The sequence below is a fragment of the Chenopodium quinoa genome, unplaced genomic scaffold (assembly GCF_001683475.1).
Source record: "Chenopodium quinoa cultivar QQ74 unplaced genomic scaffold, ASM168347v1, whole genome shotgun sequence".
NCBI lineage: Eukaryota > Viridiplantae > Streptophyta > Magnoliopsida > Caryophyllales > Amaranthaceae > Chenopodium > Chenopodium quinoa.
Window position 1 is genome coordinate 1,939,132 of NW_018742412.1, and position 13,958 is coordinate 1,953,089.

At 32.8% G+C, this 13,958-nt stretch overlaps 3 protein-coding genes across 4 annotated transcripts; 2 read left to right on the plus strand and 1 right to left on the minus strand.

Annotated features, from left to right (window-relative positions):
- The first annotated feature begins 653 nt into the window (after positions 1-653).
- Positions 654-3,908, plus strand: LOC110706414. Of its 2 annotated transcripts, none has more exons than XM_021884337.1 (5): positions 654-847; positions 1,290-2,578; positions 2,676-2,882; positions 3,066-3,297; positions 3,399-3,908. In XM_021884337.1, exons 2-5 carry the CDS (start codon positions 2,060-2,062, stop codon positions 3,479-3,481), a joined length of 1,041 nt encoding a protein of 346 aa, XP_021740029.1. In that variant the 5' UTR covers positions 654-847; positions 1,290-2,059; the 3' UTR covers positions 3,482-3,908. The 2 variants fall into 2 exon arrangements, with proteins under 2 accessions (XP_021740029.1, XP_021740036.1); XM_021884344.1 differs by having other exon boundaries at positions 2,472-2,578.
- Positions 1,351-1,947, plus strand: LOC110706588 (putative F-box/LRR-repeat protein At3g18150). Its single transcript, XM_021884527.1, has one exon. The coding sequence runs from the start codon at positions 1,351-1,353 to the stop codon at positions 1,945-1,947; it is 597 nt and encodes a 198-aa protein (XP_021740219.1).
- Positions 3,909-11,240: 7,332 nt separating the features above from the next.
- Positions 11,241-13,471, minus strand: LOC110706427 (F-box/FBD/LRR-repeat protein At1g16930-like). Its single transcript, XM_021884351.1, has 2 exons — positions 12,610-13,471; positions 11,241-12,202 (listed from the first exon to the last, which is right to left on the minus strand). Exons 1-2 carry the CDS (start codon positions 12,643-12,645, stop codon positions 11,468-11,470), a joined length of 771 nt encoding a protein of 256 aa, XP_021740043.1. The 5' UTR covers positions 12,646-13,471; the 3' UTR covers positions 11,241-11,467.
- Between the last annotated feature and the right edge of the window lie 487 nt (positions 13,472-13,958).

A 13,958-nucleotide genomic window follows, 5' to 3' on the forward strand; every position in this document is an offset into this window, starting at 1 on the left:
ATCTCCAATCATCCGGAGCATCCGTTCGTTTTGCAGGTACAGGCGTCCGGTTCCAGTCTCGGAATTGTAACTCTCCCGCAGGACATCAGAAAACCCCGAAACAGTTACTATGTTAAAAATAAGGTTACTATGTTAAAAATAAGGGTCACTATGTTCAATATAATGTCAGTTGCGTGTGTATAAATCTCGGGTCCACAATAATATTACTGCTGACCAGGTCCACGCAAGTCATTCTGGTATATAATACTTCGTACTACGTAACAAATTTTATGACATAATACCCAAAAAAAATTGTTTTAAAAAAATTAAACAAACCATGGGCAGTTTTTCTTACTACTCATATACTCCCTCCGTTTTTAAATACTTGTTGCACTTTCTTTTCCGGCCGTTTTTAAATACTTGCTCCATTTCTTCTTTAGGAAAGCTTTTACAATATTTAATTCATTTCTCACACTTAGTGGACCCAACATAATTCTCTCTCTCCTCCCATTCTTCCACTACTTTTGTTTTTTCTAATTTTTTATTCTCAACTACCCCACTACCTCCATATTTTATTACTTTATCCAATTTCTCCTAAAACTCCACGCATGAAGAAATGGATCAAGTATTTAAAAACGGAGGGATACAAGTAAATCGTATGTAGTTAAAAAAAAAAAAAAAAAAAAAAAAAAGCTAGTTACTCTATACCCATAATTTCTCAAAGAAGCTAAAGCAAAGCTCTCCAGAAGCTACTCAAAAATTGAACATGGTATGGACTATTAAAAATTCTTACACTCCGCTCCCAACCACCAACATTTCTACACTCAACTCTTCGTAACAGTGACTAATTGCATTTATTTTGCTTCTGGTAAGTTTTTCAAGCTTTCTTTTAATTTCGTAATTTTTTTTATTTTTTTTTTATTTTCTGATTTTTTTTGCTTTTTTATTATGCATGTTCGATTATTGTAATAATTTATATGAACAATATTGTAAATTAATTGCTAATTGGTTGATTTCATGCCCAAATTTCATAACAATTTCAGTTCAAGCTAAACTAATATTGTTAATTGCTAATTATTAATTGGTTGATTTCATAACAATTTCAGTTCAAGCTAAACTAATACGTGTTCTTCTTCGTTAATTACATAAATGGTACTCGTATTGATATTAAGGAGTAGATTTGCGTGTGTTTCTATAATTTGAATTTGCTAATTTATCTGGAATTTGCTTGTCTCCAATTTATTTTGGTTTGGATTACAGAATTATTGATCTGAATTATTGGGATTTGATTGCTTCTCTTTTTATGCTAGGTATTATTGGGGTCTGAATCACTTAACTTAAAATTTAAGAGATTTATTTCGCTGCTTGAATATGGATGATAAGGAAACAAGTTGTATCGATCAAATGTCCGAACTACCTGACTTCATTCTTCACCATATATTGTCTTATCTTTCAACAAAACAAGCTGTTCAAACGGGTGTTATATCCAAGAGATGGAAATATGTTTGGGAAACATTCCCCATCCTTGAATGTTTTCAAGGGCATTTCGGAAAACATTTAAATTTAATTAACCCGAAGGAGCAAGAGCTTCCTAAAGATGAGAGACGCAAGATTTTTAATCAAAGACTGAATTTCATGAGCTATATTGATAAGAAACTGCTTCGATTTCATGAGGAGAAACTTTGTGTGAACAAGTTTAATCTCCATATTATCCTTGTGAGTAAAGTTTTGGCCCCTCGTGTTGATAGGTGGATGGAATTGGTTGCTAAAAGGCGTATGCAGGAGTTAAATCTGTATATTTTTACGGGAAAAGGAAGAGTTCATGACCTATCTAAGATTTTATTCACAATGGAGTCATTAACCGTTTTACATCTATTTGGTTCTATCATGTTACGTAGCCCTCCTGATAGTAAAGCTGTTAAGCTATGCTCTTTAGTTGAGCTGCATCTTAGGAGTGTCTATAGATGAGAATACAATTCAAGATCTTATACGCTCTATTAAATCACTGAAAGTGTTCTCTTTGTGTTATTGTTTGGGTTTTGAGAATCTTGACATATGCGGTCATGATAAACTGGAGAAGATGGTTTATAGAAATTTCAAAGCCAACAGGTTTAGAATAGAGGTGCAAACATTAAAAGAACTTACACTTGATTTTTGTAGTGGTAGTAAAGAAACAATGGTATGTGAAATCATTGTTAGTTCTGTTTGCCAAAATTTGACACGTTTGTCTTTGTGGGTTACTCCCATTGATGCAAAGTGGCTACAAAGATTAATTACATCCTTTCCTCTGCTCGAGCATCTGTATTTGGGTGGATGCATGTTGCAAGAAGTTATTAAACTCTCTAGTCAATCTCTCAAGGAGATATGTTTTAAAGATTGTATGAAACTAGTGGAAGCAGAGTTTGATACACCTAAATTACAATCTTTTAAATATGGTGGGGAGACCATACCTCGCTTTTACCTAAACAGTGTTGCTGATTATCGGACAGCAGAATTCTCCGCCCTTTTTCAACATATGGACAGCTTATGGTTCATGAGGTTGTATGACATTCTCAGATATTTCAAAATTCAAGATCTGACTTTTGAGATATATTCTATCGTATGTCTGTCTTTCAACTTTGTAATTGCTATTTTGATTCCATTACAATAATTATTCCTTTGGTTATTTTGTGATAATATTCTTCTTAATTTGTCAGGGTGAGGATATCTCCTTCAATGCTGAGGACTATACTGGGAAGCAGTTTCCTCTCTTTGAACTCAACAATATGAAGTTGGTTATGTTTCTGTTTGAGACAACATCAACGATAAACTATATATCTCTTTTAGATGGCTTATTCTGGAATTTGCGTCCTAGGATTCTGTCATTTTTCAAGCTTTATTGTCTTTCTCCTCAAAATTTGAAGGTATGCCTTTTTTTTTTAATTGCTTACTTTCTATTGGTTTGCATTGCAGTGACAAATTTCAAGTTATCACTTTGTGCAATTTCTCAATTGTGTATTTGTGTATGGTTGCGAAGTGCATGAATGCTTTGACAAAAAAATTCTATTAATACAGAGTATGAATTGAAATTTTAAATAATGTTGCAGGGGCTACTGAAATGTTTGGTGGCTGAAGAACCGAATTGTTACTGCTCTCAAAATCTTGACTGTTGGCGTCACTCTTTGAAGGATATAAAGCTGATTACTGTCAAAGGTTGGGAGAGTGATACTGTATTTAACGCGATGACCCTGAACGACTTGACTAATTACTTGGATGATTGGGTGATTGAAGCCAAGGAACCTCTAAAGTACCCAGTGAAAAATCCTTTGAATTGTCATGGTATACTAAAATTGCTTACTAAATCACCTTATCTATAGTTCATCTTATTTCATTACTTGAGTATATTGATCATTGAGTATCTTCGTACCTTTCTTTGCTAGGTGCTAAGCTCTTCCGGTTATTCTATGTTGTCTCTGTTCCTGTTCCCAAAGCTTTATGTCAGCCAGTGTTATTGCCTTCATAATACAGTTTGGCTACCACCAGTATTATTCAAGCAATCACCATCTAGCAGGGCTTCTAATCGCTGCACAACCTTCCAACTTTGCTTGTAACACTCACTTTAGATATATTGTAAAATTACAAGTCCCTTTTGACAAGCGGTACAAGTCAAGATATTGTGTACACTTGGAACACCCTTTTGAATTGTGGACACCATTGTGAGCTGTCAGCAACCAGTCAACCACACTACTACTTGTACTGTTTTGTTTACTCATGCATCATCCATTGAACATCCTCTTCTTAATGTGTACTTAATAGCTTTCGAAACCAACAACTTCCTGACTATAATGTAAACTTTGCTACATTTGTTAAGTACTCCGTATGTCTTTGCTACTAATTCCCTCCATTCCTTTTTACTGTATTAGTTTTTTTTTTTTTTTTTTTTTTTTTTTTTTTTGACAAGAGGAACTAACAAAGCGAACTAAAAACGAAATCAAAGCAAAAGCCTACGACTAGCTAAACCTGCCAGAAAATGGGCATAATCTACATCCTGTCTAGGCACCTTCTGAATGGCAAACTTGCTTAAAGTTGGGATGAGTTGGCGAATCTCCTTCAGGATCCAAATAATTGAGATAGCATCCAAACTTACTGTATTAGTTATGATGGTTGATTTTTGTAATACCCCATATTTTCATACGTATTTTCTAATTAATTAGTTAAGAAGTATTTTATAAAAAGGGTATTTTAGTAAATTTATTATTTGGAGCCAAAATAATATTTGAATTTTGGCGCCAAAAGCATTTTGAAAACTAGTCATTATTTTGGATAAGATTTATTATCCATTTATCCTATCTTAAAAACCGGATTATTTACATATTTCAGATATATTAATTAAAGCAAAATTATATTTTATTTATTATATTAAATGGCTGAAAATTCCCATTTATTTAGCTAGGAAATTCGGATTTTCTATGTATAGAAAATCTGATTTTCTTAGTTAATTATTGGTGAATAATTGGTATTTAATTAATTATTTATTTATTTAATTATTCTATATTATTTACACGATTATTTTTATTCCTTAAACCGAGCAAAATCTTCCTAAATTCTAGTAAGGGAATCTCCTAATTTCCTTAATTCTAATTCTCCATCTTTTTAGTATCCAATCATCATATTCTCTTGCCTTTTGTTCCTCTTGATTATTCCCCAAGTAATTCTAATTTCCTTATTATTTTTCATGACATACATACATTCCATATTCAAGTATACACAATCACCTTAATATCCAAACTTTCCTTAATTTTTTACTCACTTCTCCAAGTAATCTCTTAAACCCTAATTACCATAATTCTTCCTACATTTTCCTACCATAATTCATGCTCATACTAGCCTATAAATACCCCTTCATACCTCTCACATTCTTCACACCAATTCTCTTCTTTTCTTTTTATACAAATCATCCCGTTTATCTTTGAAGCCAATTTTCGGGCACTTCTGGTCAGTTTTTGGGGTATTGACGTTTCACAGAAGATTGTTCCTCTCAAAAGATCCTTGAGGTTAGGCTCAAAAATCACCCAATTCGGAGTTATATCGAAGGAGTTATAGCCTCTGCAAGTTCTGCCTATTCTTTCCAACGCAAATCCAATACTTCTCTCTTTCTTGTTTTCTTATCTTTTCTTCTTCTCTTCTCTTATTCAATTATTATTATTATTATGGGAGATTAATATAAAATTATTATGAGTAGTTTTAATTATATAAAATCATATTTTAATGATGTTTATGAGAAATTAATTAAAAGGTTCATGTACATATAGTTGGGGGTTTTAATTTAATTATTGGGATTATTTGTTAACCTTATATTGATTAAGGTTATATTTATTTGTAGGGTGTGTTCGATCAATATTCTTGAGGTTCTTTTGGTATGTTTTGCTAAGCAAGGATCAAGGTACGTTAGGTGGCTAGATACCTTCGAAAGTGATTGGTTTGAATAACATGTTTTATATGATTTGATTGGTGATTGATTTAAATTATGATTTTGAAATAAATTATGTTTGAAGGTATTGATTTTAATAAAAGTATTTTGAATGATTGATTTTTGAATCATGTTTTGAATGGTTTGAATTACTTATCGTGTTTAAATAAATGATTTGATTTTTTAAAAGGTTTGTTGAATTAAATAAAAGGTTTTTTCAATGAAGAGTTATTGATTTTGGAGAGTTATTAATATGAGATTTTATTCTCAAGTATTTATTTAAAAGGTTTTGATTTTGAAAGTATGTGGAAGGAGTTTAAATTATATTGGAATTATTGGATATTAAAAGGATTTATTATTGAACCATTGAAATATCATTATTAATGCTTTATAAGCATGTTGGTAATCCCACTATGCGAATTTGGTTTATTGATAAGACTATGGACTTTGTATGACCTAGTGTTTCCTCAAGAATAGCCTTGTAATATAAGGTGACTAGCTTGGGGGTGTGCACACTTGGGTGAGGAATTGGATTTAAAGAAATTGGTTCAAAAAGGAATTGGATTTTTAAAGGAATTGGTTTATCAATTATTTTGAATGTTGAATCATTGGAATTGGTTTTGAATCATGAGTTTTGGAATTATTGGATTATTTATTGGAAATTGGTTTTAAAACATGTTTGCGAATAAATTGAGTTTACATTATCTTGCACTTATCGTACTTAGCATATTTTGCTAATCCGTATTTCCTATTTGTTTTGGTTCGCCCTGTTTACCGTAATGGTAAGCAGTGTTGACTATTTTCAGGTGGAGTCATGAATGAGCATATGAGAGTCTCAGGATTTGCTTCACCTAGTTTAGGAATGTTGGTCTTTTCTTTATTTTGAGTACTCATAACACTGTTACTATTTTTATAAGTATTAATAAGATAAAGTTGAGTTTCCGCTGCAAAGTTTTGTTATTGAGTTAAGTATTTTGAGTAGCCTTGCGTAATCACGCGGCGGTAACACGCCCAAGTCTATCTCTACGGTATAATTATACGTATTATACTGGTATTTCCGTAGAGGGAGATTTGGGGGTGTTACAATTTTACTTTAAAAAAGTAAAAAAAACGCATGTGAATGATGGAACATGTAAATCTAAAACCCTTACTAAAATATGCAAACTTCTACTTAACAACAGTTTATTTCCGTTTTTGCCCTTGCCACAAAATTTCCTTTTTGTTTTTTTTTTTCCTTTTTGTCGTTATGTGTGAGTTTTTTTTTTTTTTTTTTTTTAAGAAGTAAGATACAATGAGGAATTTAGGTACATCTTCTTGCAAGATCGTGAGCCAGTGACCTAAATTATATAGTAGTGAAAAAAGGAAAATTTGTCTGGAAGGAACTTATATCTTCACTCTTTTGTCTAGAAGGACCTATATGTTCAAAGTGGTCTAATAGGACCTTATAAGTATGTTATGTTGTCTAGAGGGACCTTGACGCCGGATTCCGGTGTTTAACTTTTTTATACCGGCGTTGACCAGTCACGTGACTGTCATGTGACTTAAAAAAAATCACCCTACCTCTTTTTATTTCACCTTTTCCCTCCAATTCATATAAGATTGTTCAATTCTTGATGAAGTTAAAATGAGAATTTTGGTATGGTTAGGGGAAATATTTTGATGATGCAGCCTTTGGTATGGTAGCAGTCACACATGCTTTTAGACTTTTGGTACAAGAAGAGAGGCATAAATCAGTGATTGGTGATATGCAGACCTCAAGTTAGTCCCATGCAGTGATTGGTGATATGCAGACCTCAAGTGAGTCTCATGCTTTTGCAACAGATCGAAGGAGTTCCTATAAGAGCAAGGGTTATAGACTCTACAACAAAATAAAGCAAAGGTAACGGTGCAAAACCATTGCCTAATATAGGGGGTGTTTGGAAACCAGCTTTTTAGCTGGCTTTTGGCTTCTTCAATTTGGTCAAACAGCCAAAAAAACATGTTTGGACAAATTGTTTTTTACCACCTACTATTTTAAAAGTTGTATCTTACCACCAAATAAAGTTCTAAAAATTATTTTTCACCACCTACCGTTCAGAAAACCGTTAAATCTAACGGTATTAAAAAATTCTTCGATTTTCGTGCCCAAAATATGTTCTTTATAGGTTTAGGGGGGCATTTTGGCAAGAAATATTTGTTGCTTTTTTAAAAAAAATTATTAATTTTTTTTTCGTGGCAAAGTCCACTAAGCTCTAAACTCCAAAATAATATTTCAATCTTACTCTAATCCCAATTGAAGAACATAGATTTCTTTGGTTTATTTGATGATGGTAGTTGTATACTTGTATGTTCAATAATATTTCAATGTTCATAAATGATTATGCTAGGGAAGTAATAACCAATTAAAAGCGAAAAAATCAGATCAGAAATCAGAGTTTTACATAAAAATTTAAGGAAGAAATTCAGCTTCTCAAAAACCTATCAATTGCAATTTCACTATCCACCTAATTCTATTTTATTCCCCATTTGTACATCAACGCTAAATTTCTCTAATCCAATTTTTATGGAAGTTTGATCATCCACGAACCCACTAAACAACTTTTGAATTTTGATAAAATATATAGACACCCAAGGAAGCTAATTTTCACAAAGGTACAAGTTTCGAAATCTTTCAACTTCTAGATGAAAATAGGCACTGTACCATACTGATGCAAGCATGTTCTAGATCCAAAGTTGAAAGCTTTAGCAAAGACTAAACTGATGCTGGTAGGAATGGTAGCACCTGCATAGGTTCTTCTCAAGCTTAAACATCCACCTTCCTGATTCTAACTTTCTAAGGGAGGATCTATTGTAGTCAAGATATAAGATGCTCATTCTTAAGAAGTTTTTAATCAACCAATACTTGAAATTCTTAAGAAAATTCAATCATTCAAGTGAACCAGGAGCTTCAAATCAAGTTGACTAGTCAACTGGATAATACAAATCTAGGATATTCTAGTTAACGAGTCACACAGGACCTTCACAACTAACTGACTCAAATCAGTCTGTTACTTCACCACCAACTGCCAACTCCACTAAATCCACCTCAGTTCCAAAGGCATATGAGCTAAAACTGATTGACATTACAGATTTACAGTTCCAGAGGTCACTAAACCGAGCAACTTAAGGTCTCTCTTTTTGCTGATTTAGAACTAGTGAGCTATTTACGTAGCCTGTAAGTGATGAGATATTAAAATAACAGTATGGTAAAACGGTAAAACATGTATGATATACCTTCAAATTTCAAATAACATCATGCATATTTCTCCAATAATACTCTAGCAATAAAGTGCATTAGGTAACTAAAATTCAAATGTATAAGTGTGTATCAAACAAAAATAAAAAAGACTGACAATAGCCATTCTTTATGCAAGTGATGCTTTACCATCGTTTATGATTGAACAACTCTACTAAACTCAATAAGCCTTCCTTGAGTCTAAGCTATACTCTCTGTGTCCCCCAAAGATTACCCTATTTTCTTTTCTAGTTTGTCACCAAAAGATTGCCCCACTTCATTATTATTAACAAGGACCCTAACATTCCTCTCTATTACATTTCTTACCTCACATAGTGAAGGAATAAAATATCTACTTGCCCAATACAACTTTACAGAAAACAGGGAATGGGGCAAACATAAAAGGATGGACTGATGGAGGAAGAACATCTTTAGCATAAGATTCAGTCATTTTAGTTTGTATTAAAAGACATTATAACATAAAATTGATAATTCTACATGATTGAACTCTTTATATTCCCTACCAACAAAGATAATCTTAGACCTTGTTTGGTTGACATTTTAAAGTGGGGGAATTGGAAATTCATGAGAATTGTGAAAATGAGTAGTTATTTGGTTGACATAAAAAAGCAAAAATGGGGGAAGTGGAAATTCATTGGAATTTCAACTTCCCACAAAACATGGGAAGTAAATTACCTAGCCCCCCCTAGGTAAACCAAATTTCATGGGAATTTCAATTTCCCTTACTGCCAACCAAACACATTTGAGAAATTTATTAAGGAATTAACTTCCCATGAAGTATAAATTCCTATGGGAATTAAATTTCCACATCAACCAAACAACACCTTAATTCTTACACTTGAAAGCTTCCACATTCTTCCATAAACTCTAGAGTAATACAATGTAATAAAAAGGAACCTACCTCTTTTTAATTCCTAGCTGTTCTCTGAAAGGCAAGGAGAAGCTATCCCACCTACTTATAGTAGTAAGAAAGAAAATGATAAAAGGCCTCCCTCCCATCATCGGTTAGACATGGGTCTACATGGTTTCCTAAGTTCTTTGATGCTACAAGGAGTTCATCTACTCCCCCAATATTTTTCAGTTACAGGGAAAATAAGACAGGAAAAAAATAAGACAGGAAAAAAAAAAGATGAAATATTAAAATAAATACTACACCATACTATTTATTTTAATACTTCTTCACTTTAATAAGCAGTTCTAGATTCGAAAACAGAGACCTTGAGTTGTTTAAATTAGTAACCAGCTAACCACTTACCTGAAGACCTGTTTGTCCATCGTTAAATACGTACGTTAATGGAACAATGGGATTGATATCAAGAGGTGCTCGGTTTACTAATTGTATACTTTGTATATTTTTTGAACTGGATGTGCTAACTACATGTGCAAAAAATGATTCATAGGTCAACATTTCAAAAGAGAATCAAACAAATAATAATACAATGATAGCTAGTGATTAATCTTGATTGCTTAATTATTACCCGTTATTGATCACACATACAAAATCCCCTCAACATCAATATTCCAAAGCAGCAATTATGTACAAACATACAAAAAAATTACACACACTTTCTAATTAAATACAGAGTACAAACATATACAAAGTTGAAAATCAAGCAATTTCTTAAATTATTATAATAAAATTATAACCGTACAAGGATCATATTCACTAAATATTCAAAGTTCTTCATTATTACTACTTCTGTTCTATTTATTAGAGTACGAGTAATAATTTATTCAACTAAAATATCTCATATTGAACAATCAAGATTTACATTCAACATCATTCCTACTCTTAATTCTCATGCTCAAAAGAATTAGTACATTGTAGGAAAAGGGATCTTTCCACGTTAACAATTGCAGTTATTCTAATTTGTACCGAATGTAAACATGCTTCCCAAAAAAGGGGGAAAAAAGGAAGCATTTAGTTGCCAGCAGTCAAGGTAACTGCTGAACCTGAGTTAAGCTAAGCACAAAGAGCAACTAGCTGTAGCTATAAAGAAAATTCACTCTTTCCCTGCTTCCCTTTTTCTAATTTGCTTTGTTTTATCGGTCAACTCACTCTTTCCCATCTTCCCTTTTTCTTCTTCCCCTTAAGTCTTTCATAGAATCATAGCAAGTCTAATTATTTCAACAAATGTCCCAAAGCAGAAGATATAAAAAAAATTCTAGAATCAAAAAACACAAAACCATCATGTGCTTTCTCGAAAAGAGTTTGCACTCAACATGCTCTTTTTTTCCATTTTTTTTTTTATTAAAAAACACCTCATAGTTCAGACCAAAACATATAACAAAGAGCAACGTTAAGATTGAATAGGAACACAAACTCTGTCAGCTTCATTTTAAGAAAATATGTATATCAATAATTTTCGTAAGCAAAAGACACGATGCAATATGCAAGGCTTTTTTAATAATCTCTACCGATTAATTACTAGTGAGCTTTTGGATTATTTTCTTAAGACAACCTCCAGAGTTCATACTACAGACAGCTTCAATAAATGAAACTATGAAAGATTGCCATAACCATAAAGAGAAGTAAAAGAACTTAAAAACATATAAACTTAATAGCAAAAAGAGGCAAAAAACAGTACATTGCAAGGCTAAAATACATACATAATTACATATCCATCATTTCTAGAAACATTGTTAAGCCTAAACCAAACTATATGCAATGCATAAAACAACAACTAATAGGAACTTAGTAATAAGTACCTGCAACTCTTAAGCTTGAATGCTTGCATTTGGAAAACAAGTTGCGCATATTAGGTCTATTTGCCCACATACATTCGACAGGTAAGGTATCCGTCTTGTAAGGTATTACCTGATGCTGTGACATAACAGCCAGAAACCACAACCTCACAAGTTGAGGACCTCCTTGGAAGTTTAAACAGTGACCTACAGAACTGACATTCCTTCCACACTACATATGCTTCTTTATGTTCATATATGAAATTAGGCCTTCTAAAATCTATGCAAAGCTTTTCCAAAACATTTGCGTGACTCAGAATATACGCTAGTACCCTCAGGGAATCGCCGGTCCCTTGTATTCCACTTAATTGTATAGTCTTGAGCTTACTTGCTAAACAATCTGGAATAGAATCCGGTTGCAACCAATCGCTTTGCTCCATTGAAAAATCAAGTGTTGGTAAAGTTTGTGGCCATAGACACACGACAAGATGCTCTAAGTTGGGAAAACAATGTAAAGAAAACAGCAAATCCATAGGGCACTCTGTTTCAAGGCGGGATAGATTGGAAAAGATTGGCAGATTTGCAGAACTACAATGTCTGAAGATATTGGTATGAAACTCTTGCTTCAGCTTCAAATTGCTAACACTAGACAATCCTCCAACAAACTTGGTCATCTGGTGAGTATATTCTTTTTGTAACAAGCCAAGATTCTCCTCATCCACCATGTCCTCGTCCTCGTCCTCGTCCTCTTCACAATACGACCAATCTCCATTATTCTTCAAGTCAATACAAGTTTTGACTAATTTAGTGGGATTCTGGAGAAAGCAATAGATTGAAATGCAATCATCAATTCGAAGGTTTGCCAATTTGGGTGCATCAATTGATACTCTAGTGCGCAGCATCAAACTTGGTGTATAAAACTCCATACTTATAGACAATGACTTCAAATTGGGAGGGATTATTTTCACAACAGAAGTAGACAAATCCGAATATGAATCTAGATGGAAGACTAAATCCAAATATTCCAAAAGTGAGGAAAACTTAATTAGAATCTCTAACCAAAGAGGGATATCATCAAGGTAATCTATGACAAGTTTTTTCAAATTAGGAAGATGAAAACGCAAATCCTCAAATTTGGGCCACCGAAACAAACCATGTAAATTCAAAGTTACCAGAGATTGAGAATTGAACAGAAACGAGGGTATAAAGTAGAAACATTTACCACCTCGCGGTACAGTGAATGTGATATTCTCCACATTTCGGCTGTGAACTTCTCGAAACCAAGACACTGATGCTCTGGGGTTGGGATTATCGGAGAAATTGTTCAAATTGAGAACAAACATGTGGAGTTTCCGAGATGTAAGCTTATGTAGACTGTGGTCAATTATGGCGGTGGATTCTAATCGAGCATCAATAACAACGCGGGTGACTCCGGTCCAGAGGTGGCGCCAACGGTGGGATAATACGGAGGTGGTGGCGGCGGATTTCATCGGAAGGAGTGAGAGAATTTCGATGAGGATGGCGTCTGGAAGTGAGCTCAATTGATCTTTTTCGTCTTCCATTGTCAAACTCTTGCTTGGTCCAATACTCTGATAGTCTGATCTATTGCTAAAATTCAATGAACACACAAATGCTTGGTTTTTAATTTTTCATTGATGGATATAATACGAGTACAAGTTTAACGTAAGATAGAATTAAGAAACCAACCAAAAGATATTATATAGTCACAAATCTAATACGAAGTATTTAATTGTAGAGTCATTTTTGCAACACTTAACCACATCACTCCAAAACTCCAATCATACAATTTGGTGCAATATTTTTTTTTTTTTTTTTTTGCCCTACAAATAACTTTCACCTGTCAATTTTTAAAAAATAAATAAAAAACCCTCCTAAAAAAAACTTCCATTGTTATTTTTCCTAAATAACACACTACCTAAAAAAAAAAACTACCATCGTAGTATTTTATTATATTACCCAATTTCTTTTTAAAAACACTAATATTACAATAAGTTCCACTTTTTTCCTCTATAAAAATTCTTCCAATTGTTTATTTTTATTTTTTAAAATCAGTTAACTACCTTATTATTAATTCAATAATCATCGAAACAAAAGATACATACATAATCTTTTTTATGTGACAACACGGTTTTTTTTTTTTTTTTTTTTTTTTTTTTTTTTTTGCGACAAGCAGACTGGAGTATGTTTTTTTTTGGCGACAAAAAGACTAGAGTAACTCCTATAATATTGACGGAGTAACCCTTTATAACACAAAATACATAACCCTTATAACATTGGCGAGATAACAACAATAACACTGAACGAGTAACCCTTATAACATTGACAGAGTAACCCCTATAACACTGATAAAGTAACTTCTATAATAGCTAGCTACACGAAGTATCCAGACACATAAAAAAGTAAGTTACTGTTGCATAAACAACTTCACGTATTTAAAAGGAAATTTTGTCAATAACTACCAATTAAAGCACGTGTTTTGAAAACAACTACCTATTAAATTTTTTAAAAAAAAAAACTACCACAAAAATATAAAAAATTTAACTAGCACTA

Excerpts from the sequence above, each read along its gene's own strand:
- LOC110706588 (XM_021884527.1), top strand. The coding sequence starts at position 1,351 with ATGGATGATAAGGAAACAAGTTGTATCGATCAAATGTCCGAACTACCT.
- LOC110706414 (XM_021884337.1), top strand. The coding sequence starts at position 2,060 with ATGGTTTATAGAAATTTCAAAGCCAACAGGTTTAGAATAGAGGTGCAA. Across the intron at positions 2,883-3,065 it reads TTTCTCCTCAAAATTTGAAG|GGGCTACTGAAATGTTTGGT; the intron begins GTATGCCTTTTT and ends ATAATGTTGCAG. Across the intron at positions 3,298-3,398 it reads AAATCCTTTGAATTGTCATG|GTGCTAAGCTCTTCCGGTTA; the intron begins GTATACTAAAAT and ends TTTCTTTGCTAG.
- LOC110706427 (XM_021884351.1), bottom strand. The coding sequence starts at position 12,645 with ATGTGGAGAATATCACATTCACTGTACCGCGAGGTG. Across the intron at positions 12,203-12,609 it reads ATTCACTGTACCGCGAGGTG|AATCCCACTAAATTAGTCAA; the intron begins GTAAATGTTTCT and ends TGCTTTCTCCAG.